At 42.0% G+C, this 27,205-nt stretch overlaps 1 protein-coding gene across 1 annotated transcript in view; it reads left to right on the plus strand.

Moving 5' to 3' along the window:
* The first annotated feature begins 8,392 nt into the window (after window positions 1-8,392).
* The window catches only part of LOC123000406 (olfactory receptor 16), a 49,985-nt gene continuing 31,172 nt past the window's right edge, over window positions 8,393-27,205 (plus strand). Inside the window, exon 1 of the mRNA XM_044379835.3 lies at window positions 8,393-10,636. Within this exon, the coding sequence (XP_044235770.2) occupies window positions 9,388-10,326 (939 nt within the window). The 5' untranslated portion in view covers window positions 8,393-9,387 and the 3' untranslated portion in view covers window positions 10,327-10,636. The remainder of the gene's footprint in view (window positions 10,637-27,205) is intronic.

A 27,205-nucleotide genomic window follows, 5' to 3' on the forward strand; every position in this document is an offset into this window, starting at 1 on the left:
CATGCTCTTAGACCTCAGGCTCCCCGGGGTTTATATGCAGCTGTGGGGGAGGGGGGATGGCGAGCACCAGGGATGTGTGAGGGATTTGCCAGCCCGTCCCCAGTCCCCGGGGTCAGAGGTGCTGAAGGAAGGAGGGTGGGCCCTGGCCAGGGAAACTACTGGGGGTTATTTATTAGCAACAGGGGGCTGCTAGGGTGCCACCCCTGTGACCTCGTTCTGGGCTGGGAGAGCGGAGGTGGAGCTGAGGGTGACAGGAGGGGTCTAGTCAGCCCATGAAAGTGGGAGCCTCACCCCTCTAAGGGCCTCTGGCAGCCCTCCTGAGCTCTGGCCTCTGTGCTTGCAAGGCTCTCCTTCCTTCCGTCTTTCTTTGAAGTAGGCTTCTGTTGGTAGGACATTCTAGGATTCTGCTTTTTGCTGAAGACCCTGAAAATTCTCCCCTTCCCTGTCAATTCAAAACATGCCAGCACTTTGCTGTGGAGATTCAGGCAAATGGTAGACACCACCTCTGGTTTCTGGAGAAATGTTCTGACTTCTCAGGTGCCTCTCCTCCTTTTCCCTTTGTGACTTGACCTCCTAGACCCTCCTTCAGGGTCCCCCAATGTCAGCCTCTGACTGACCGTGTTGCTTTCTCCTGTCTCTGGCTGCCCGCGGTGAGCTTCGGTATCCCTGTGGTGCTGCTGCCTTGGCCTTCACTCAGGTACGTGCTCCCTACATGCGGTTTTTGTGGGTGTCCCCTGTGCCATGCGGTATGTAGGCTTTGCAGATGAGAGGGACTCTTCCGGTGGGCTGTGTCCAGTGACCTCCGGCTGTTTGAAGTTAAACCTCACGTATTGGAGTTGCGGTGACTCCATCTTGTTCTTTTCTTCAGGTTTTAAACAAATTCCTTAAATTTTTCCATGTATTCCATTTCCTTAATCCTATTAAGCTGCTTTCCACGTTACTCTGATCACAGTCCTCCTGACCCATCCCCCTTTTTCGTTTTGGTCGGCACTTCACCCCCTTCATCTTCCTTCCCAACCTCCTGGGCTGGATTGTCTGGACTCGGTACCTGCCATCCAGGGTCTTGTGTCGTCTTCTCTAATCCTCAGAGCTGGTGAGACCCTAAGTGCCACTTCCTGGAAGCAGTTCCCCACGCTGTCATCTTCTGACCACCTGAGTGAGGCTTACGGTGGGAACTGGGCCTAGTTACCTTCTGCTTCTTGAATGCAGACTTATTGTCCTGGGATCTAGTACCAGCCACGATTCTTTCCCAATCTACTGGTCTTCCTCCCTCCACAAATCTTATTGCAGCCTCGGACTCTACTTGTGTGGACACTTGCCTGAGTGTCTCCTTCAAATCCCAATTCACTTTCTGTGACTTGAAGTACCTTTCAGATGATCTCTGCTTCTCAAACCTCCAGGGGCCGAGTCTATCCCTTGTGCTGTCTGCTTCATGAAGTCTCTCCTGACCCCGATAAGAGCCGGTGTTTCCATCTTCTAAATGCCACAGCGAAGAACGGCAAAGATTTTGGAATCAGACAAATGAGAATTCTAAATCCAGTGCTCTTTTTCTAAAGGCTGAAAACTTAAGCATTCGAGCTTCATGCATCCGTAGTTCCTCCTGTGTGAAACGGTGACATAACCACTCACATCCCTGGGGCTTTAGCGGCTAGTAAATGCCCACTAAAGCACTTAGCACCGTGCTTCACAGGGAGTATTTGAAAATCATTGTTATTATGACATTTTACGGTATTACAGTACTCTGTCTTGTTATAGATATTTGTGTATTCATCCAAACACCCAGACAAAACCTATACAAGATTCTATTTTCTTTCCCTGGGTCCCACCCGTTGCTTAATATTTTGCTTCACATATGCTAGTGACACAGGAAATATTGTTGGATTAAACAGTGATGAAAACTTGTGTAGAATTTTTAAAAAGTGAAGAGACAAGGGAAAAGAAGGGAGAATACTTTGAGTCCAAGCACTTTGCTATACTCTTTCCCATGGATTAAAGATTCTTACCAGAATAATGTGAATGCCTAATACTTAGGAATCCTCATCGTGAATCAAATTACCATGTAGTTTGTGAGAAAGCACCCCAAGGAAATAAGGTTCTTTTCTTTTTTCCTTTTCCTTACTGAAAGCCTTAGAATTACAGCATTAGATGGGACCAGACAAAGAAGACACACTTGGGGGAGGGAATGCTGAGGGAAGTGGGGTGACTCAGAGTGATGGAGAGGGCAGAGGAGGGGCTTGGGGGGGTAGTAGGAGCCAGTTCTAGAGCTGGGGGGGGGGCAGGGGAGGAGGTGGGGTGGGTAGGCAGAAAGGGAAGTTGGTTACCTGCAAGGGAATTGATACCCATTATCCTTAATATATTTTCTTATTGTATCTGCTTCTCACTGTTGAAAAGGAGATTGATAAGGAAGTGGAGAAACTCAGTTACCCTGCGGTGTTAAGTGATATATCCCTGATATATCCTTCTAGTAGCAAGTGTTCTTCTTCCCACCGAGAGAGTAAATGAGAAGCAATATTGTATTACCGTGGGAATTGTAGAGATTCATGGCCCTGTAAAAGACTTGGAAGAAACAGCAAAGGTAGTACCCATCCCATGGTTTTGCTGTGAATTCCTTGCCTACTAGACACTGTATTTCACTAAGATGAACCAGGGATCCTTGCAGAAGTGCCTAATTCCAGGTCCGAGGTGGGGAAAGTAGAAGATGAACCTGGACTAATATTTTGTGCTGGAAAGGAAGGGAATAATCAAAGAATAGTGGAGACCTATCAGACGGACACCAGAGCCAGAGTGAAGGGGATCTGACTGGACCACACTGGGAGTAATTTGAGAATCTATAAATAATGGAAGTAATTATAGTTCATTGACTAAAAGAGTAAACAATTGAAAATGATATAGAATAATAAGCTTGAAGAATAGGATATTTATATAGTTTCAAACTCCATCTTTGCAAAATACTAATTTGAAAGAGAGTGACTTCAAAATAGAGAACCACGATTTACACCCCCTTAAGCAGTCCCACGGGGCATCATTGGAAATGGGATCATTCAGAATGCACGTGGTGAGGGAGCATAGCGTACTCCATCTTGCCAGAGACATGACCTGAGTCTAGTCGTGAGAAAAACATTAGACAAAACACTTTTGGGATCTTCAACAAAATAAGTGGCCTGTAACCTTTGGAAGAAGGGTAATGACCCACGCCGGTGAGCGTGAAGCTTGAGTCTGCAGGGCATTGCTCTAAGAACGTGATCGGGACACTTGGCGAAACATTGACTGGGATCTGAGAATTAGGTGGTAGTGAATCCGTTTCATTTCCTGATGTGGGTGCTTGCTTTGTGGTTTCGTGGGTGACTGCCGTTGTTTCCAAGGAGTGCTGGAGTAATTGTAGGCGGTAAGCCCTCTATCAACAGCCTGCTTTCTGATGGTTCCAGGTCTCTGTGCTGCACCTTCAACTCTGCGAATTTGAGGGGGAAAAAAGTATGAAGAATTTGGAGAAAGTGGCACTCTGTCTTGCCTGGGACGATGACTGAGCCATGGTCGAAGGGAAAGTAAGACGAATGATTTGGGTCATGGAAAATGACGATGACTTTTACAGATTTTCTAGATCCATATATTGGGTGGTCAGTTTCCCTGCAGAGACCACCGGCCTCTTTGGAAAGTAATGTCCTCGATCAGGTGAAAGGGGAGAGGTAAGGCAAGGGAGAGGTTTAATTCCCCTACTTTAGAATAAGTCATTCTTAGGGCTTTGGGGTGAAGCATTTATAGGATCAGGAAGACTCCAAGGAGGGATAGGGTACTCTCCAGTTTAAGAAGGGGAAGCATTGGAATGGTGGAAAACTGAACTCTGGGTCTTAATTTTTCTCTGCCAGTCTGTGTTTAGGTGAGACACCATGGTTCCTGATTCAGTGTCTTTGTCATTTTATGGTTATGTAATAGGATTTCCTTTTTAAGCAAATGCTCACTGAAGTATTTAAGAGCAAAGAGGCCTGATGTCTCTGACTTTCAACTAATTGGGAGTTAGAGATGATGAGGAAAATGGGGCAAATACAACAGGTGAATCTAGGGAAAGGGTATGCAGGAGTTCCTTGCATTAGATTTGCCACTTTTTTTGTGAGCCCGAAAGCTTGTTAAAATGTCAACGGAACGTTGGGGGACTAGGCATCCATGATGGCACGGCCTCTGTCAGGGCTAGGGGAGGGCTGGAACAGGAGGTGGGCAGAGATGTTTGAGATAAGTGCAGATTAAGGGATGTATGGAATGTGCTTCAGGTAACTTCCAAAGTCTGGGTTATGCAAGATAGCAAGGTCACTGTACAGTTGGGGAAAGACTGAATCAAGAAGTTACTGGGGTTGAAACTGGTCAAGCAGGATTTGGGGGCTACTTAGTTCCTTATCGTGACTTACATGGAGAAGCCTTGGAGGCTTGAGGACATCTAACTGTAGCAGATGGCCCCAGCACTGTCGCTGCCTGATCCTGATGTGCGTGCATGTGTGTATTAAATGCACAAGCCTAGGCTGCAGGAATGGTCTCACGGTATAAAGGAAGAGGTAAAAGGTACCCTAAAACATTATGAGTCTATAACTTCTATGCAGGTAAGAGAGGAGTTAAGCATAGATCAAATGGAAAAACAAAAACTTTTGCTGCAGCCTCAGAAGACTGAGAGAGAGAGAGAGAGAGGGGAAAGGGCTTGTGCCTGTCAAGATAAGTGTGCATTGGGCAAAGATAGGCAACTCTGGCTGCCAGGAACGTGACCTAGCTGTCAGAAAGTCTCCCACTAGGAATCCAGCTCCTCAGGCTGTAATTTACTAAGATCATTGATGCTGATGAAATGGAACCTATGAACACATGAGCATCGTTGGGAGATACTGAAGTTTACTTAAGTGCCCTGTCTTGGAGATGCTCCGCAGTCTAGTCCCCTGTCTTCTAAAGATGACCGTTCCTGCAGCACACATGCCTGGCCGTGACACCCCTCAGTGAAGTCCAGGATAAGGGAAAGAAACCATTTGAGAAGATGGCTCCAGAAACTACAAAGCACCAACCACTTGGAAAAAATAAAGACTCTCCATGTTTAATAAGATCCCTTGATACCTGTCTGGAGTCTAAGTCTACTGGTTCCCTCGAGATACTTAAGTTCTGAGCAAGAGATTCAGGAAAGCAGGGCTAGTCAACAAGGCTTTTCCTTGGAGATTCCTCTCCTGACGGCCGAGTTTATAGGCGTTGCTTCTCATGTAGACAGCTTCAGAGCCGGGGGGGCCAGTGTGCAGGTCATGCGCCACGTGTTCTAAGCTACAGTCCCACTTGGAGAGAGAGAGGTAATTATAAGATAACACATTCTTGAAAAGACACCAGGTTTTTTGTTGGAGATGCTGTCGGATTCGATTTGAGAGGTGTTGGGGAGGCCGGTGTGTCCTCCTTGAGCAGGCTCTAGTCCCACTTGCTTCTGCATCTGTCCGGGGCTGGGATCTGGTGTTCCGGGATGGGAAACCACAAAGTTAGGCCAATTGGGCTCATGTCCTAAAAGCTCAGCCTTGTAGATTCTTTCCTCTCATCCTATGATCAAATGTGTTTCTTCCACTGCCTCAGATTTTTAAAGAGGTCCCTTTATCCATCCCTGGCATCTTAGAATTTTTGTTTCAGGGTCTCCGGAGAAGAGACCATAGGGTTTTGTTTGTTTTTTGCAAGAGTAATTTACATGCAGTATCAATTTTCAGGTTATAGGCCTAACTTGCAGATCTAAAATTCTTTCTCTTTCCCTAACAGGTTCACTGAGATTTAAATAACAGATGATTTGTTGTTAAGTATCAAATTCTGTAGTAATTTCTTTCCTTACAAATACAATTCTCTTTGCAACTTTGAACTGTTTTCTCTTTTATTTGGAGTATAATCTTCATGACTACAACATCGGCTACACTAACTCTTCATTATATTAGCCTGTCGTGTTGTTTTTATTTTCCCAAGAGGATGATCTGCAAATAGATTTCTGTGTGTCTCATCTTTCATCATCTCAGTGCTTTCTTCACTGTGTTGACTTTTTTTTTTTTTTTTTAAATTATTGGGTGGCCGCGGCTTACCACAGAGCTGATCCCAAGGATAATTTTAAGTGATTTGCCCAAAACTGCATGTTTTGATGTTGAGAGATTCCAGATCAGTTTCCGGAGATCCCAAGCCCCAGACAATTCCCATGTTTCTTAGGTTCTAATGAGCCCCTAAAGAATTGTGGGTCTAGCGGTGACAGATCAGCAGGGATAGAGTCTAAGTTGTGTCTGAGAATCTTTTTAAGAATGAACTTTGAGGTATAAAACATTACAGTATTACCTAATATGATACAATACCATGCTACACAATATAATGTAATAAAATACAACAATTTTAAGTATACATTTTGAGTGTTGATGAATTTATACATCTTATAACTAGCACCATGATCAGTATTTCCTTTATTCCAAATATTTCCCTGGTGTTCTTTCGCGGTCAATTCCCTAACAATTCTGGCAACCACTGAATTGTTTCCTTGCTCTATAGATTAACATTTTCTAGAGTTTCATATAAATGGGATTGTACTGAATGTACACTTTTCTCTCCGCCTTCTGTGATTCACTGTTAAGATCCAGCCCTGTTTTGTTCGTATTGGTAATCTGTGCCCTTTATGCTTGAGTATTTCATCATCTGGATCTACCCTAAGCATTTGCGTTTCCAGCTTTGGGCTTCTAGGAATGACGTTGCTAAGGACATTCCATGAACATGTCTGTACACAGATGTGGACATTGTGTGGACACACGTTTTAATTCTTGTGTAAATATTTAGGAAAATCATTGAGTCATGAGATTAGTATATAATGACCTTTCTGAAAACTTGCCAAACTGTTGTACAAGTTGGTTATACCATTCTGCATCACCACTCCCAATGCTTAGCGGTTCCAGTTCCTTTACCTCCTTGCCAACATTAGGTGTTAAACTTTAAATTTTAGCCACATGAGTGAGTATGTAGTGGTATCTTACGGTTTTATTTTTCATTTCTCTCATGGCTAATGATATGATATTAAACATCTTTCATGTGCTTTTCAACCATTTGTATATCTTTTGTGAAATGTCCAAATATTTTTCCAACTTAAAAACCGTCATAGTACTGTAAGAATTCTGTATATATTCTGAATACAAGCTTAGACATATCTATTGTGAATATTTTCTCCCAATCTGTGGCTTTCCTCATTTTTCTAACAATATCTTTTGAAGAATAGGAACTTTAGTTTTGATGAAGTTAAATTTATGACTTAGGGTGTATGCTTTTTTTTATATCTAATATTCTCGATCATTCCAAGGTTGTGAAGATTTTATCAGTTTTGTCCATAATTTTTAGTTTCAGCTTTTATATGTAGGTCTTTGGCTCATTTCGAACGATTTTGTGTGTATGGCCTGAGGTAAGGTTTGGGCCCCCCCCCCCATATATCCAGTTGCAGCAACGTTTGTTGAAAATACTATCATTGAGATCTCTTAGAACTTCATCAAAAATCAATCGACTGTATACGTGCGATTCTTTTTTGGACTGTTTTTGTTCCGTTGAGCTATGTCTGATATAAATACCTCGCCGCCTTTATTACTGTGGTCTCCAAATGAAGTAGTACAAGTCCTTTGTTCTTTTTTGACGTTGTTTTGGCATTCTTGGTTCTGTGCATTTCCATATGAATTTTGGAATAGGAATGTTTTTTATTATCCCAGCTAGAGGATTTTGGTATCCTAATCTTATGTTGAATCATTGTGAATCCAGAAACGGGGACAGACTTGAGACCTTGTTTATGGAAGAGTTTCACTGAATGTCATGTTGAATAGATCTAGACCTAAAATGCTGACCCTAATAGACTGGAATGATGGTGTGGTCACTGAGGAAGTTGGAAAAATAGAGATGGAGAACTTTTTCTGAATATCGGAAGGGTAGATGTTTCATTTGCTTTTGATATTACAAAAATTGTTTGCAAGACCCACAGAAAAGTCCAGGGGAGGTTGTAGACTTGGGGGCGGGGGAAGATTGATGGAAAGAGAGATTTGGGAGCAATCAACATGGAAATAAAAACAGAAGAACATTGTGGGACAGTGTGGAGAGAAAAGCAGGGACCACGTATTAAGCATAGAAGAGTGTTTACAATCATGCTGTGGATGAAGTGAGCAGACTCATGGAGGATGATAACGAAGCACTAAGAGAGCTAGCGTAGTGTCATGGAAACCAAGGTCACAGAAGGTTTCCAGGAGGTAGAGTGTTTAGAAATGTCAAAAGACGAAAAGCGAAGTCTGACAGTTTTAGCCATGGAGACTGGTGACATTTGAGAGAACAGTTTGATGGAAGTGAACATGATGAAGACAGATTTTGGGGGAATTGGGGAGGGTGGGAGAGGAAGTCTGTTTCAGTAAGTATGAAAATGAAAAGCGGGAGAACAGTGGAATGGTCACCGTGAGACCCATGGGATCAGCTGCATGCTCTCTGCATAGGATGGGTGTTCCTTTTGATAAAGGGGACTAGTGAACTGTTTCTCGACATTATTTCAAATCCAGTGTGCACCAGATTAAAAAAAAAAAGTTTAGCTGGAAGCAGCTAGCAGACTCCTTCCTCTTGTCCCAACTCTGGTGCCTACATATCTTATCTGTGCCTTGACTTATTCTAACACTTCTCTGTTGCAGTGGACACAAAGCAATGTCTTCTCATCACAATTCTCTCTTCCTGACTCCACCTCTTAGAAAAGGATGACTGGAGTCAGCAAAGGAGAGCCCTTCAGTGGCACTTGAGTAAACAGTGGAGTGATTGTGGCAGAAGGTCCGCTTTGAGGGTCCGATGACCTGTTTGGACCATATTAGCTCTCTGAAATGAGGTTTCTAGGTTCAGAACTCAACGGAATGAAATACCATGTAAAAGGCCTTGGTGACTCTCACCAAATCCGGTAACCACTTCTCGAAGTTCCTCTTTCTAGACTCCTCCATTCCGCCATAGCATTCCTGCTGGAACACTCCTCTCTCTGGTTTCGTGACCTGTACCTCACCTTGTTAACAGTTTGTTCTAGGTGGTGGGTGTCATTACCGGCAGGGACGCAGAGCAGGACTTCCTCCTGCGGTTTGCTTCCCCTCACAACAGTATGATGCGTGTGAGGTAAGCGTTCATTCCGAAGTCTTGTCCACGCACGGGGAACGGTTGGCTCCGTGGTGATAACGTACACATGGGTGAGCCCCGTGGAGGCATTGGTAGTTCTCTTCATGTGCAAGGACCCCGAGCCTGAGCTGGCTGGTCATAAAGGGATTGCACCCATCTCTCACTTTGTCTATCCTTGTCCCTTCTTGTAAAGTCCAGTTGCTGATGGAAATGTCCTCCTTGATGACTTCCTTTATTGCTTTCAGACACTGATCTAGGAGAATGCAGAGAAAGAACTTCACAGAAGTGACGGAATTCATCTTCCTGGGATTCTCTGTCTTTGGAAAGCACCAGATAACGCTCTTTGTGGTTTTCCTTACCATCTACATTTTAACTCTAGCTGGTAATGTCGTCATTGTGACCATCATCCGTGTTGACCATCATCTGCACACTCCCATGTACTTCTTCCTGAGCATGCTGGCCAGTTCTGAGACTGTGTACACACTGGTCAGTGTCCCACGAATGCTTTCCGGTCTCCTTTTCCATAACCAGCCCATCTCCTTGGCAGGCTGTGCAAGTCAGATGTTCTTTTTTGTCCTTTTGGCCACCAATAATTGTTTCTTGCTCACAGCAATGGGCTATGACCGCTACGTGGCCATCTGCAACCCCCTGAGGTACACAGTCCTCATGAGCAAAGGCGTGTGCGTCATGTTGGTAAGTGGGTCCTTCGGCACTGGCCTGGTTATGGCAGTTCTCCATGTGGCAGCCATGTTCAGTTTGCCCTTCTGTGGCACTGTGGTGGAGCACTTCTTCTGTGACATTTACCCAGTCATGAAACTCTCTTGCACTGACACCACTATCAATGAGATGATCAACTATGGTGTCAGTTCATTTGTGATCCTGATCCCTGTGAGCTTGATCTTCATCTCCTATGTCTTCATCATCTCCACCATTCTCAAAATTGCCTCCACTGAGGGCCGGAAGAAGGCCTTCGCCACCTGCGCCTCCCACCTCACGGTGGTCATCGTCCACTATGGCTGCGCCTCCATTGCCTACCTCAAGCCCAAGTCCGAGAACTCCATTGAAAAAGACCTTCTTCTCTCTGGGACTTACACCATCATCACTCCCTTGCTGAACCCTGTTGTTTACAGTCTGAGGAACAAGGAGGTCAAGGATGCCCTACGCAGAGCTGTGGGCAAAAAACATTTCTCAACAGATTGAATCACTTTGTCAGGAGACCTTTGGCCCAGTGTAATGTGTGTCTGCTCACAAACGTGCCCCAACACACAAGTTCATCAAACACAGCGCTTCTCGAGAGTAAGGTCAAAGAGTAGAAACGCTTTTCTTTTTCATGCTCTAGGGATAAGGCAGAAAGCAGCTTTATGCTCTAGGGAATATCGTTCCTTAGATACAGGAATCCTTCCAAGCCAGATGAGGATTACTCGTTTGTTTGCCTCGGGACTTGGGTTTGGGAACCTCTTCTGGCCCCCACTTCACCTGGCTCCTGTCAGTCAAGTCCTTGACCTGTCTGGTAAGATGTGAAGAGGCGGCCGTCGGGACAGATGTGGGCAGGGTCTTAGGAAAACAAGCAGCAGAGACAGCCCGTGATGGCTTTCACCCTCAGGAGTTCAGTCACTTGCCCCGTAGTGATCATTTCCGAAAGGACTTCCTTAATTCTTGCCGATTGAAAAATGAACAGCTTTAACAAAACTCACTTCATTATCCACCTGTGTGAGCTCCTTCAATCGTGTTCATTTCTATGTGTATCCCTCCTTCTGTGCAATCAAGGCGGAAACCCTTATTCCCTAGAAGCTAGGCAGGGAGAGAACGTACTGGCGGCATTTCTGTCACTGTGTTTTATCCGGCTACGTTTTTCATAAAGATGGTTTTCCAACCTCCGGAGGCTTTTTAGATTTCCAATCTGTCGCAGCTGCAGTGGATCTGAGGTTGGTAGGCAGGTATTGGCTGTACCGATTCTAGCGTCTGAAGCAGAAGCCGTTGAACTCCCTTCTCAGTAAACGGTGAAGCCTTCATACTTCTCCTGGGTTTATATCAAAGCAAGCGTAACCACGCTACACTCTTGTATACCCTCCGTGAGCGGGTCGTTGGAATATTTGTATAGACCTTCCCGTCAGAATTTCTCTCTCCTGAGACTGAGCTGGAGGACGCTGACACAGACACGGAAACCTTTGTTTTCACACAGTCCTGCTCCTCCTAGCTATTCCGTCCCCGGGTCGGCTCCTGTCCCTTAATTTCCACTTGTGTTTTTCTGCTCTGTACCACAGAAATGGCGCCGAAGCCTCTTCTAGGTGAGCTGTGATTTTCTGTTCTACAGATCCCTCTGTGAGGGGGTCACCAGCCGAAGGCCGGGGGGGTCTTTGTCCAGTGTCCCCTGTGGCAGGTGGTCACAGTCGGGTGCTGTAATAGCTGATGTCAGCTGACCAGCAGCACCAGCTCTCCCTCTAGAAGAGGTGGCCTCGTCCTGTAAGGAGTGCTTGGATCGACCTCAGAGGGCGTGTGAACTTTCTGAAATTATTATATCAGGAGCACAAAGGTGAATGTGCCTTTTCCTTCATACTCTTACAGAAAATTTTCTCTGGTGTAACCACTTCTTCCCTGAAATCCTAGCAGAAATGACACAAGATCTAACGTCCCTTTTTTATAGATCCTTTGCTTCCGCGATTTTCTTAAACTCTCCCCAAAAAAAGCACTCTTTGACCCTGTCCATTTTTGCCCGTGTTGGCACTGCTACTGAAGTTGGGGAAATGGAGTCAGAGCAGCTTAGCTGGGAGGCTGAGGGAAGAGGATGGTGGATGGCTAACACGAGGCCCATGGGGTCATCTTTACTGAGTTTTCTTGCCTTTTTCCATCCCTTCCCTCCAAATCCCTAAGTTTTTACACATCCGTCCTGCCGCTCCCCTCCCACCTCACAGACAGGTGAGCGCTCCTCTCCTCCTACTTGGCATGACTTCCGGTTCAAGGGAGGAAGCCGCCCTTACAAGGGATGTGCGGCGAACAGTACAAGGGTGCGTAGGCCTGGGTGGCCACAGGGCCGCCCGGTAGGATGACTCGAGCAGTGACTCCTTTTATTGCAGGCACCCGTAATTGTAACGCTCAGCGCCATGTCAGCCAGCCAGCTCTTTTCATCGTCCTTACCATCATTCTACAGCATCGCTCTACTCCCGCTGTTTTCTCTTGCGTGCTGCAAATACCTCTATTCTTTCAGTTTTTTGTTCAGCTCTTTCGCTCATCAGAAAAATACCCATAACTAATTCAATCTATATTTTTTTCAAGCACTGTGTCAGGCCATTGACTAGTTCAAGGTTCACAACCGTGAGGAATGCAGGGACCATGTCTCATGTTGTTCACAGTTCAGTGGGGAAGACAAAATAGCATGAAGTGCAAAAACGTGCTATCGGCACGCGCGCAGGATTCTTGTGTGGGGTCGGGGGTGTTGTGCACAAAGAACCGATCAGCTCTGTCAAGGCCAGGAAAGAATTCATAGATGTTTGATTCACTTTCTGTGGCAGTGGGTCAGTTGAAGTCCGGGAGGCAATCGAGGGAAGGGGAGGAGCCTGAGCCGAGAGCGCCTGCAAAGGCGGCAAGTGTCCGGACAGTGGGTACCCAGCTCTGCATGCCCACTGCTGTGTCAGAGTGGCCGCGAGGAGTAGGTGCTCCACGGATCTTTGGATAGATGACCGTGTGAACACCCATGAAATAAAGGTCCTGTCCAGGGATTTGCAGGTTTTGGGGATAGATCTATCATATTCCCCATCTGCTTTACAGACTTCCCTCACCTAAAGTAAACCAACAGAGAAAAGAACAGCACAGCATACTTGGAATTATTTTTCCCCACGGTGGGATTGCCTACAAGTGGTTCTTGTTTCATAAACTATTGACGTTAATAGATGTTGTTAGTCACTTAAAACTCGACTAGAGAAAAATCCTCCTTTTGAAGGAAATTGGATTAGCACTAGGTTAGTGTGGCTTAGCTATAACCAGGTTAATAACAGACATAAAAGTGATGGAGAGCTTGACACAAAACCAGGAGTTAAGGTGTATTAAAACTTTTTAGAAAAAAAAATGAAACCAGCTATTATGAGTCTTCAAACTTCAGAAATTTTCAGTGTTGACTTGGTAGCTTCTCCTAGAGAAAAACTAGTTTCACCTGAGATCCTGCCACGTTCCCTGCTTACAGTGCATGATGGATTAGAGGAGAAAACAGTTGCAGCTCTCCCAACAGTAAATACAACCAACATATTCTTAGTACAAATGTCTCAGGAGAGAGAGGAGGAGGGTCAGCAGGAGAGAAAAACGATGCCACAAGGTGGCCAGGGAGCAGGTGACACACGTTGCTTTAACGTGTACAAAGACATTTAAAAGGGCACGTTTCCACATCAGTTTAGTGCTCTTGCTGAAGTGTCTACATGTGAGTATGTGAGATCATGTGTGTATGAGCATGCACGTGTGTGTTTTGGGGGGAGAGAATATTTGGGAGTTTTAGATGTGATGAATGCCGTGATAAGCAGCAATGCCTTATTTGTATTACATAATAACTATCCCTAATACTTACGTAGCTCTTTACAGTTCACGACAGTCTTTCCCATTCATGACCTCATCCGAATTTCCCAGCACTCCTGTAAGGGACAGAGTACTGCCCCATTTTTCAGATGAATACAGTGGGGGTAAACGAAGTGACTTTCCCGAGGTTGCATACACCATTGGAGGACGAACGCTGAAGTAAGCCTCGCAGATCTGTTAATTCTGAATGTCACGGTCTTGCTCCCTGTACACATACACAATTTATTCTTACCAGGGAGTAAGGTATGAGGAGTAAACCTTATGTTTAAGTGCTAAAACTTCATTTCACTCAGTCACGATGGACTCTTTCTGAAATGTCCTATTTCTTTCTCTGCCTTTTGCCAACAAAGCCTATTGAAGATCATGACTATATTTCCTTAAATGTTTACTATGAGGCCCTTAAATTTATCTCATGGTTCACTGACGTCTTTACTTAGAACAAAGCTCATAACAGAGCATTTGCTTCTGAATTGGATGACCCACATATTCCAGGATTTTGAGTTTTGTGTGAGCATTGTAGGATTTCTGAATTTTTAGATTCAGTGTGTTACATCAGCAGATATGCCTGTCTGCTCTAAGTATCAGGCACTGGGTTAGGCGCGAGGGATACAGAAATGAGACCCGAGGTTTGCCGTTGAGTAGCTAATAATTGCAACCCATTTCGATAAAGAATGATTAGTACAAGAATGGCTGTACAAGAATGCCATGGAACCACAGAGTAGAAAATGGTATGACCTAGTTGGTGACCTTCATTTTTGTATGTCCTGGTAGGAACATGTCACAGTGAGTGAGTTTGGTGAGTTCAAATACTGTCCTAGGGAGACTTCCCAGCATTGCGTCTACTCAGAGATAGCAAGTGCACCAGGATTAATGAATCCAGATTTTCTATAATGGATCATCCACCATGTCTATTACAGTTACAAAATGCTCAACATGGGAACAAAAAAAATATGACCCATCGTCAACAGAAAAGCAATCTATATAAATTTAAGATGACCCAGATTAATGGTCAGGGACCTAAAGACAGCTAGTATATATAGGTTCAATGACTTCAAGGAAAATGTTCATAATGAACAAACCTATGTGGAATGCCAGTCAAGAAATTAGGTGTAATAAAGGAGAAATTGAATTCATAGTGAAAATTATTTGAAATGAAATATTGACTAATCTGCACAATAGCAGATTGGAGTTGGTAGAAGAGTCAATTAAATTGGAGATGGATCAACAAATTCGAGAATATGAGGAAGACAAAACGGACAACATGAGGTTTCAGTAACAGTATAAGTGTCTAACGTCCATGTACTTGGAGCCTCAAGAAGAATAGAATGTGTCAAATACTTGAAGACCTTTTGGCAAAAAATTTCCCGAATTAGAAATAGAAACTTTTACAGATCCAAGAATCCCCATGAATCTCAAGCAGGATAAATGAAAAGAATATCAAATCTATGTATTTAGGAGTCAAATGTCTAAAACCAAAGATAAAGGAAAATTTTTGAAAGTCATCAGATTGAAGTAACCTATTACATATCCGGGAATAACAATAACTTCTAATTAAAAATAATGGAGACCAGTGAACAATTAGACTTTTAGTGTTAAGCCAGAATTCTATATCCAGTAAAAGTATCATTCAAAGACAAAGGTGAAATATTTTCATGTAAGTGAACATTGAGATAATGTAGTACAAGCATGCTCAAAGGAGTTCTCCAGGTTGGAGAGGACGCTAGATGCAAGCTAGGAATGGAGAGGACTAGGAATGGCCATTAGTGAGTCAATATAAAATGATATCTTGTTTTTCTCTGTTTTTTTTTTTAAGACTTTATTTATTTGACAGAGACAGAGACAGCCAGCGAGAGAGGGAACACAAGCAGGGGGAGTGGGAGAGGAAGCAGCAGGCTCATAGCGGAGGAGCCTGATGTGGGGCTCGATCCTATAACGCCGGGATCACGCCCTGAGCCGAAGGCAGACACTTAACCGCTGTGCCACCCAGGCGCCCCTTCTCTGAATGATTTTTAAGGAATATATGTAAAGAAAAATATGAGGCTTATAATGTATGCACATGTCATACATACAACTGTAGCTTAAAGGTAAATGTGACTATGCTCTTGAGACGACTTTAACAAGAAGTGGTACAATTTTAACTCTTAGATTGTGATAGGTTAAGAATGTATGTGTTAAGGGGCACCTGGATGGCTCAGTTGGTTAAGCGTCTGCCTTCGGCTCTGGCCATGATCTTGGGGTCCTAGGATCGAGCCCTGCATTGGGCTCCCTGCTCAGTGGAGGTCTGCTGCTTCCGCTCCCTCTGCACCCTACTTGTGCCCACCAATGCACACGCATGCTCGTTCTCTCTCAAATGAATGAGTAAAATCTTTAAAAAAAATTTTAAAACACACGTGTGAATAGAGCAATGAGGTATAGCTAAGAAGGTAGTAGAGAAAACTAGAATACAAAATATTTAATACAAAAGAAGGAATAAAGGGAGGGACAGAGAAGCAAATAACAAATGGGACAAATTAAAAACATAGCAAAACAGTAGACTTAAACCCAACAATAATTATGTTCAACTTAAATACACTAACCATGTCAAAGAAAAAGGCAGACATTGTCAGAATGGATAAAAACCAGCAAGACAACTCTATGCTATTTATAAGAGAGATACTTGAAATACATACATTGAAAAAATAAAGGGGTAAGGATACACCATATGAACTCTATGCTGGAGTGGTTATACCTTCCAGAACTTCCTATAGCATTTCTGGTAGTGTAGAAATTATTTCAATTTTATGTAAAAGTTTCATTATTTCATTTGCACTTTAAAGTTAATATCAGATAAAGTAGGTATCAAAAATACTATAAAGAGGGAAATTTTATTAAGATAAAGGACATCCATATGACCCAACAATCTTAAATGTGCATGCTTCTAATACTGGACCTCCAAAATAAAAACTAGGTAGAGAACTCTACAGTTCTGGTTGGAGGTTTTAATACTTTTCTCTTAGCAATTGAGTAGACAGAAAATAAGCATTAAAGCTGTTTCAGTTTTAATCAACGGAATCTCTTGATATTTTTAGAACATTCCAACTAATAACAATACGCTTTCAAGTGCACATGGAACCAAGAGCACACAATATGTTGTAAAACCAATTTATAAGGATTAACATCCTGCAAACAATGTTCTCTGTCCATAATGGAATTCAATTATAAGTAAAAAAAAATCAGGAAAAAATAAACATTTAGAAATTAACACAGCCTGGTAACTTGGTGGGTTAAGGAATAATAGAAATTGGAAAATATTTTGAGATGCATAAGATATTAAAATGTAAGATACTAAAACGTGTGAGATTCAGCTGTGCATAGAAGGTTATGGATGGAATAAGCGTAGAGGAGTATCCGTTGTGGTCCATTCAAGAGACAGAAATCAGAGTACTTTGAACGTGCGAATTTAATGTAATGAATGAGTTGTAATGACCTTGCCTGTTGGTTCAGGCAACATGGGGCTGCAAATGGCCAGGTGACAGCCCCATCTTTTTATTCCCTGGTGGGAATATCTTCCCCATGGGAACGAAGACCAGTGGAGCTCAAGGATGCTGGGACAGGAAGAAAAGTTCTTCAAGTGAGTTATTGGGTATAATAGATAAAAGAAGGAGTGGCTTCTTTTATTCGTATTAACTTCTAGACCCATGAATTCTGGCTATAGAATTGTCTGATTCAAAATGTACTCTGCTTGCTTTAGAACGGAACTCTGTCATTTCAAGATATTTCTCAACTGGTGATGTAACCCTGTCATTAGGCTATTCGTCTTTCCAATACATCGGCTATTTCTGGAGGATGGAGTATGTGGTAAGACTAGTTTCATGAACATGAGTCTAGTGCTGCACTTCCTTAACTGTAAAATGAGTTTCTTGATCAGCTGTAATGCTGGGGAATGCTGTGATGTGGTTAAGGTATTCTGAGTGTCCACAGATGGGATGCTGGCAGAAACATTATGGGCAGGGAAAGCAAATCCGTTTCCAGAATATGTGCCTATCTTGGCAAAGACAATTTTCTGCCACTTCCATAATGGAAGAGGTTCAATATAATTATCTTGCCACTGGGCTGGTTTTGTTTCCCCCCCCCCTCAAGGAGTGGTGCCACACTTAGGGCTGCTGATCGGTCTGTGTTCCTGGCAGATTAGATGCTCAACAGTAGTGTTAGGTCAGTGTTGGTAAGGGGGCGTCCATATTGTTGAGGCCGCCCCTGCCAATATGGCCACTTTGTTCATGGCCTTTGAACAAATGCTTAGGTAGCCAGGGAAAGAGGCTGATTGATGTCTTTAGAGCATGCTATTTTGTCCATGTGACGATTGTGAGCCCCCATTTTGATTTGTGGGCCATGATGAGATTTTGGGTCCTGAGTATTGGCATCAACTCAGGGTTCACATCAAGTAGTCCTTAAAAAGCCCAGGTATTTTCTATTCCTCAGTGAGGTCACTCTAATTTATGAGCTCAGGTCCCCTTTGGGGGAAGGTTTGCTGGAAGATTTAGCATGTGTGTTTACATTATGATGCAGAATATATTCTCAAGGAGGCTTGGCCTCCCTTTCAATCAAGAGGCTCTGGGTCTGTGGATTGATATAGGTTTGGAAACTGGGGGAGAGACTGGACTGGTCAACTCTACTGTGGTGACTGAAGTCAGGTGACAGGCGTAGTGTTAGTTCAGATCTGACCTACAGTGGGCCATTTGGTTCCAGGTCTCACCCTGTGCTTATTTTCTCATTTCTTGAAAGTAAAGTGAGAGTAGAACACTTAGCAATTGGCAGTCCCCACAGTGGCTCCCTGATATATCCTTCTACTAGCAAGTGTTCTTCTTCCCACCGAGATAGTAAATGAGAAGCAATATTGTATTACCGTGGGAATTGTAGAGATTCGTGGCCTGTAAAAGACTTGAAAGAAACAGGGAAGGTAGTACCCATCCCATCTCCATTTAGTTCTTCCTGTTCTGCCTGTGAAGAAGGCAGATGTATGTTAGAGAACGAGGGTGGGCTGTCCTAACCCTAATCACCTTCTGACATCAATTGCAGTTCTTGCCCCCAGATGCCCTATCTTTGCTGGAGTGAATTGATATGTCATTTGGTATGTAACTATTGACCTGGATAAAGAATTTTTGTATACACCAAGTTTAAAGATAACCAGAAGCAGTTGCTTTTATTTGGAAGGGACAACGGTGTATTTTCATTATCTTGCTGTAAGGCTAGGACCACCCTGCTCCCTGTGATTATACAGACCACAGAAATCCTGCTCGTCATAACATTTCGTAAGACCTCACACTTATCAACTATATTGATGAGATTGTACAAGTGGGATCTGTTGAACGGAAAGTAGTAATTACTACAGGTGTTTAGCAAGACGTGGATGGGAGGGTAAATCCTAATTCTCTGTCAGGGTCTAATTCAAAGACCTGTCACACAGTAATTAGAATAGGGAGTTTAATATAAAGAATTATTATCTTCAAGGAACTGGAGCGATGAGATATTGATAGCAATTAGTGAAAATCATCCTGAAGACCGTATGAATGGCGGATGAAAGGAGCTGCAGCTCTCCCAGGCCTAAGATAGGGTGGAGTGGGAAGACAGATTTTCTCAGAAATTTTAGTGTTCTTGAGCCATGAAAGGTCTACATTAAGAGGAGAGGGTTTGCTTTTACTTCCCCTAGAAACCTTTTCCTTTTTACATACAGTGAGGATTAGATTTGTTTCTCTAATGGTGGAGCTAATGGCTTCTATACAATAAAGCTGCTCTTACCTTCCCCAGAGCCAGTGGTGCGGGTTTTTTTTTGTTTGTTTGTTTGTTGTTTTTGTTTTTGGTTAGGCACCTAAATTAGAGTATTATCTCCCTGTTTGTTTACACTTCAAAAGGGGAGGAGCTTGGAGCCAGGAAGACATTTTCTAAGTTGTAAAAAGCCATGGACACTGGGTTTATATTCTTCCTGGAGAGATTTATTTACATAACAAAGGATTAAAGATCCTTTGCATCCTGTTTCCAAGGAGACACTCCAGAGGAAGAATAGCCTTTCCCTGTTATGAATGGAGGACATTGCTATTTCTTCACCTCTTGAATCCAGAGTAAGTGTGCCACTCGTGTAGGGTTTATTTTCCATCTGGCTCTTATCACATCATTCTGCAGGATTGCAAATGTGGGGAGACTAATGCTCCAATGTCATTCTGACTGTTGATTGTGCAGGGAACATAATAAGAAATCTGCTCTGATTCAGAAACCTTATGTGTGCATTCAGGAAAATTTAATAAAGATGAATATTAAAAACCCAGTAAGCACCCGAGGAAGAGGCAACCCTTCCTGTATGAGGGTTAAGATCTGGACCTTATTGGCGAGGGCACAATATTGACTTACTGTGAGTCACTTTGGAATTTGCCAGAAATCTGCCCTCCAGCATGCTGGGGAAAGTTGTTTCAAGGATGGTGTCTTTCTGGAAGCACTTCACTCTGCAAAGAGGGAAGCTGAGGGAAACTGCTTGTTTCTGGGTGCTCCTGATTTGCCATGACCCACAGGAGCTGGATGCTAGAGAAGCCGCTGGTGAGGCCAGCCCATGCTAAAGCAGCCGGCCAAGTGCAGCACATTGGGCCCAGGAAGGGAAGTCCCTTCCTCCTGCAATATGTCTGCAGGGCCCTGTCCCAGACAAAGCTTAACGTGCCACTTGTCAGGAGCCCAGTTCAGTTTCTTCAGAGCAAGCAATGAAGGGCAATTGGAAATTGAAGGGCAATAAATTTTAAAAACGGCACAAAAAGGTGTACAATCAATTATATATCGCTGCTTCCAGTCAGGCAGGAGGGAGTAACTATTACTTGATTGCAGCATAAAAAATCATAAAGTAGAAAAGTATTTTCAGATTTTGGACAGTGGGTTAAGCTCTGTGATTATCCTGGCCTTTTGCCTGAAGGTACTTGGCCAAAGATAGGGAAGTGCAGTCTAAGCAGAAGACGGGGTCTCACTGAGCTGAGGAGATTAAAAGTAGGAATTAAGAGCTGACAGTGTGGTTGGGAATTGTGGGGCAGTGTGTGGAAGGGGGAAGCCGCACAAAATAGGAGACCCGGCAAGGTGCGTAAGCATCTCTCGGTCGTGAGCTGAATACCAAGCCATGCGTATGGGGGACCAGGCTCTGTAAGGCTGATATGAAACAACCATGGGGGGGAATGGGAGCTAAATGGATTGTGAAGTTTGCACTTCGCTGTGAGAACTTGGTGTCTGACCAAGTAGAGAAGTTTCACATCCTGGGTCCTCTGCTGAGACCCCAGTAGTAGCATATCTTAGGAATAGGGCTACTCTAACCTTAAACTAAAGGCTAAGGAGACCTGACTATCAGAGCTTAACAGGGTCCACAAATAACCTATTTATATAACAGAAAAAAGTTCAATGCTCTTCAAAGGTAAACCAGAAAAACTAACCATTCTACACCTAAAATTCAAAATCTTTAGCATTCACTAAAATGCTAGTAGAAGATACATGAAGTGGGGAAAGTCAGAAAAAATCAGAAATGAAAAATAGGATGGAATGAGCAGACAAGGGTGTTAAAGCAATCACAAATACTGTGGGTACATCCAAGGACTGAAAGAAGACAGATGTAATGAGAAGGATGGAAGATCGAAAAGAACCAGATGTACCTTCTAGATGTAAAAGGAAATTCGTGATCTGCAATGAATTTCACTGGACAAGGTCAATAGATGGGGAACCATAGAAGATCACTGAACGTGAAGAAAGAGCAATAGAAATTGCTAAAAGAGATATAGATAAGAGGTTGGAAACCAGTAACCTGTGGAAAGTCTAGCACCCCCATGTAAAGGCAGTTAGAATCCTAGAAGGAAAGAATAGCGAAGAGGACAGTAAAAATATCTGGATACATAACAGCAATACCATTTTAAAATTGGATAAAAAATTACAAACCCGCATATCAAGGAATTACAAGTAAGGAATACACCAACCCCTCCCCCCAGCCACCCCAGGGCACATCCAAATCACATTGCTGAGACTGGTGATGAAACGGTAAAAGTTGTAACTGCTGGTTCGTAGGGTAGTTATCTTTGTACTACTAGCTATTTACCCAAAGGACACAAAAATACAGATTCGAAGGCTTTATAGCAGCATTATCAACACTAGCCAAACTATGGACAGAGCCCAAATGTCCACTGACCGATGAATGGATAAAGATGTGTACGTATATGCAATGGAATTACTCAGCCTTAAAGAATGAAATCTTGCCGTTTGCAACAACGTGGATGGGGTTAGAGTGTATTCTAAACCAAATAAATCAGAAAAAGACAAATACCATGATTTCACTCATGTGGAATTTAAGAAACAAAACAGATGAACATATGGGAAGGAAAAAGGGAAACCATAAGACTTTTAATGATAGAGAATGAACTGAGGGTTGATGGAGGAAGGAGGGAGGGGGATGGGTACTTAGGGCAGGCAGTTATGGGCACTGGGTGTTCTATGTAAGCGATGAGTCACTAAATTCTCCTGAAACCAATATTACACTGTGCTAACTAGAATTTCAATAAAAATTTGGAAAAGGAAAAAAGCCAGAGGAAAGAGAAATTCTGTACATGGGAATATAGAAAAAACTGATTTCTTGTCAAAAACAATGCAAGTCAGAAGACAATGGAACGATATCCTTAAAGTGCTAAATGATGGTCTGTAAGCTTAATTATATATTCAGAGAAAATAGGACTAAAAATGAGGCTAAATGATTTTTCAAACCAAAGTGAAGAATTTATTACCAACAGACCTGCACCACAAGACACAGTGAATTCTTTAGACAGAAGGAAAATCATTTGAAATGGAAATGTGGATATATAAGAAAAATTAGGATACACTAAGTTTTCTTTAAAAGATGTGGGGTTTAAAACATGCAGAGTTCTAGAAAACAGCAAAGAGGACAGGAGAGGGAGGACACTTGAGATCTTATGTTCTGTGTAGGCATTACGCATAATGCTTATGCAGGTGTACTGACGAGGGTGCATTGTATCAACTCTGAGCAACCACCAAAATGTGAAACTCATAGAGTTAAGCCAATATTGCAGGTAAGATGGAATCCTAAAACATACTTGATTAACTCAAATCAGAGGAAAAAATGGACCAAAGAGGAGATAGGCTACCATTTTGTTTGTTCTATTTGACCCAACTGTATTGATAATTACATTAAACCTAATTGCTATGAACACTCCAGTTAAAATGGGGTTTGAGGAAAAAAACTGCGTGCTTGCTATATGAAATATACCTCATTTAATATTTTTCTTTATATTTGAAAAATTATGTACCGTGCAAACATTAAACAAAGTACAGTGATTGCGTTTATGAGATCCATTATCAGACATAAGAGGGAGGTTTCACAATGAGACAAGCCATCAGGAAGCCGTAACAACAGCCTTACACGTGCGTGTAACAGCAGAACTTCAAAACCCATGATAGAAAAACGGACAGAACTGAAAGTAGAATAGAGCCGCAGTTATCCTTGGAGATCTCAACAATTCTCTCAATTGTTAACAAGTAGGCACAAAATCAGTAGAAATATGGGACACTTGAACCAACCAATTTGACCTCATTGCTACTTATAGAACACTTCATCTAAGAAGAGCAGAATACACGGTCGAGTGTTCATGAAACATTCACCAAGACCATTTTCTGGGCTTTAAAACAAGGCTCAAATTTAAAAGAATTAAAATCCTGGTTTCTTCTGTGATCATAATGGAAGTCTATTAGAAATAAGTACCAGATATGCACGTGAAGATACATATGAAGTCTATATCATAAAATCCACAAAGTAAACCACATGCTTTTGAATATTTCAGAGGTCGGAGACGATATCACCGGGATAATTGGGACATATTTTGAATCGAATGAAAATGCAAGATATAGAAACTTATGTGATGGAGCTAAAGCCGTTCTTGGAATTGTATAGCTTTGAATGCTTATATTGCTGAAGAAAAGTCCGAATTCAACGATCTAAGCCTCCACTTTAAGAAGCTAAAAAGGAAATTAGAGCCAAATTGAATAAAAGAAAATAAGATGAAAGATGAAATGGATGGAATAGGAAACCAAATCGAGACCAAAAGCTTTAAAAAAAAAATCCTTGGCGAGCTTGTAGTCTGACTAACAAGGAAAGGCTACAGCAGAGACGACACCACAGGCTGCATAAATAAGGTTCAGGCCGGAGGGTTGTGAAAAACCGTGTCAGCCAATTTAACCACTCACATGAAGTTGATAAACACCTTTGAAATTCAGATGATCAAATCTGGCCCAAGAAAAACTGTAAAATCCGAATAGCCCTGTATCAAAGATTTTTCCCCACAAAGAATACTGCACAGCTCTCAACGGCATCATTGGTAAATCCTATCAGTTAATGAATCACTCGTATAAATTCTTCACAAACTTGTAGATGAGAGAGGAAATGAGTATTTTCCACTTTAAGGCCAGCCAAAATCAGACCATCTTTCTACATAACATACAAGAAAACAAAAATATCCCTCCTCAACGTACGTGCAAAACTCATTAAGAAAATGCTAGGAATTACACAAATTGCGGGTGCCAAGTGGCTCAGTCAGTTAAGCATCTGACTCTTGGTTTTAGCTCAGGTCTTGATCTCAGTTGTGAGTTAAAGCCCGGTGTTGGGTTCCATGCTGGGTGAGGAGCCTACTGAAAAAAATTTATATATTTTTTCCATATCTGTGTATGTATATATAAAAGGCTCAATAAAAATGAGGATGCCATCACCACCACCCTAACTGGGGTGGGTGGGCTTGAGATCTAAGGAGTTCTGGGGGATGTAGGGTGAGGAAACTTAAGGAGTTCTGGGGGATGTAGGGTGTGTGTACACACACACACACAACGTATCCTATATAATGAGAAAGTCTTTTTCAAGTAGTAAAAGATTTAACCTTTGAAGAACAATTAATGAAATTCACCACATATACTGTATACGTAATAAAGGAGAAAAGTCCTGTGATTTTCTCAATTAAGAAAAAGGACAAAATTTGGCCTCAGTTTATGGAAACAAACAAACAAACCTGGCAACCGAGCATGGAAGGGAATTGTTTCAACTGACAGGCATAACTGTAATTAATGGTGAAACACTGAATGTTTTGTCTCTCAGAGTGAGGGTAAGACAAAGGTATTTTCTTTTGTTACTTAGTCAACATTGGTCTGCCGTTTCCAATCTGTGCCACAAGGAAAAGAAATTAAGGGCATTAAGATGGTAAAGGAATAAACATAACTTGCCTTTATTCAGATATGTTCTGCTTGTGTATGGAGAAAAGTCTGAAAAATCAATAGAAAATATGCTAGTATTAAAAGTAAATTTAGCAAGTTTTCAGAATGCAAGACCAGTATGTATAAACTTATTCAAATATTAGCAAATCATTAGAAATGGAAACAATGTATAATTTATCAAAATATAATTTCTACAAATAGGTGAAGACCTCTGTGTAGAAAACTAAAATATTGCTGAAAGGAATAAAGGCCTGAATACACGAGGATACGTGAGATGCACATGGATTGGAGAGTAATTGTTGTCAGTTCTCCCTAAGTTAGTGCATAAATTTAAATAATCTCAACCAAAATTCCAGAAGGCTTTTAAAAATAGAAATTGACAAGTCAATTTAAAATTTATATGTAAATGCAAAAGACTTAGAACTAGCAAAACCATATTTTAAAAAGGAGACTATCAAGGTTTACCATAAATCTGCATTAATCTAGATACCATAGCTACAGGATAACAACATACATGTAAATCATAGTAACAGAATGGAGAATACAGAAATAGATCCTATGCACATATAGGAAATTAAAAACAATAAGGCTAATGTTTTTTAGTATAAAATTACTTTCCAATGTTTTTAATTCTCTTTATTGAGTCAAAGAGTTCTTTATATATTTTGGCTACTAGACTCTTCTATGACTTGGAAATATTTTTTCCATCCTGTGGGCTGTATTTTTTTATTAAGACTTTTTAGAAAAGTTCTAAGCTTGGGATGCTTGGGTGGCTCAGTCGGTTAAGCAGCTGCCTTTGGCTCTGGTCATGATCCCAGGGTCCTGGGATCAAGTCCCACTTCGGGCTCCTTGCTCAGCAGGGAGCCTGCTTCTCTCTCTGCCTGCTGCTCCCTCTGCTTACGCTCGCTCTGACAAAATCTTAAAAAGAAAGTTTTAGGTTTGCAGCAAAATTGAGGGGAAGGTACCAAAATTCCCCATATATCCCCTCCCTCCACACATAGCCTCCCCCATTACCAACATCCCCTAACACAGTGTACACTTGTTACACTTGATGAATTTACACTGACCATCTGGGCCTCGTGCTTTCTGTTCAGAAGGTTATCAATAATTGATTCTATTTCTTATATACATACTGGCCTATTCAGATTGTCCATTTCATTCAGTGTGGATTTTAGCAGGTGTGTCTTTCAAGAAATTGGTCCATGTCCATTTCATCAGTGTTATTAAACTTGTGGGTGTAGAGTTGTTCACAGTATTCCTTTATTGTCCTTTTAGTATTCATGGCATCTGATACTGTAATGTGTCCTCTTTTTCTTGGTTAACCTGGCTCTAGAGGCTTATTGATTTTTATTGATCTTTTCCAAGAACAGGTTTTTGTTTTGCTGATTATCTTTATTGATTAGCTTTTTCTTGTCATTGGTTACTGCTCTAATTATTCTTTTTCCTTCTTACTTTGGATATCTTGGCTCTTTTTCTAGTTTCCTTTAGTGGAAACTCACATTACTGATTTTAGATCTTTCTTCTTTTTAAATATAGGTATGCAATGCTATAATTCTCCCTCTAAGCACTGCTTTTGCTGAATCCACAAATTCTGATTAAGTCATGTTTTCATTGAGTTAAAAATTTAATTTCTCGATTTCTTCCATGATCTGTGTGTTATTTAGAAGCAAGTTGTTTAATCTCCACATGTTTTGGGATTTTTCCTGTTATCGTCTTTATCCATTTGTTATCTAATCCCATTGTGATCTGAGAGCAGACACTATGGATTTTATCCTTTTCTGGGCCATAAGACCAATTTAATATGGTCTGTCTTGGTGAATGATCGTGGGAGCTTGAGAAGGAGGTGGCGTCTCCTATTCGTTGGATGATCTATCCAGTTGTACTAGATCCACTGAATGAAAAGATTTAGACTCTTCCTATCAAGTTGTCTCCCACCCGTGTTGTGAATTGGTTGCCCAAAAGGTGTATGGGTTTATTTTTAGACCCTCAATTCTATTCCACTGATCTATGTGTGTCTTTATTCCAGCAGCACACAGTCTTGGTTACGCTAGTTTTATAGTAAGTTTTTTGAAATTGGGAAATGTGAGTCTTCCAACTTTGCTCTTTTTCAAGATTATTTTGGTTTTATTTTTTTTTTTTTGTAAAAAAAGATAACTCTAATGCTTGAAACAAAACCAGTGTTATGGGGTTTACAATATATGTAGAAATAAAATGAATTTCAAAAAGCACAAAGAAGAGGAAGGAGCACGTGAAATTATACTGTAGA

This window comes from Ursus arctos, unplaced genomic scaffold (genome assembly GCF_023065955.2).
Source record: "Ursus arctos isolate Adak ecotype North America unplaced genomic scaffold, UrsArc2.0 scaffold_2, whole genome shotgun sequence".
In the NCBI taxonomy this organism is placed as follows: domain Eukaryota; kingdom Metazoa; phylum Chordata; class Mammalia; order Carnivora; family Ursidae; genus Ursus; species Ursus arctos.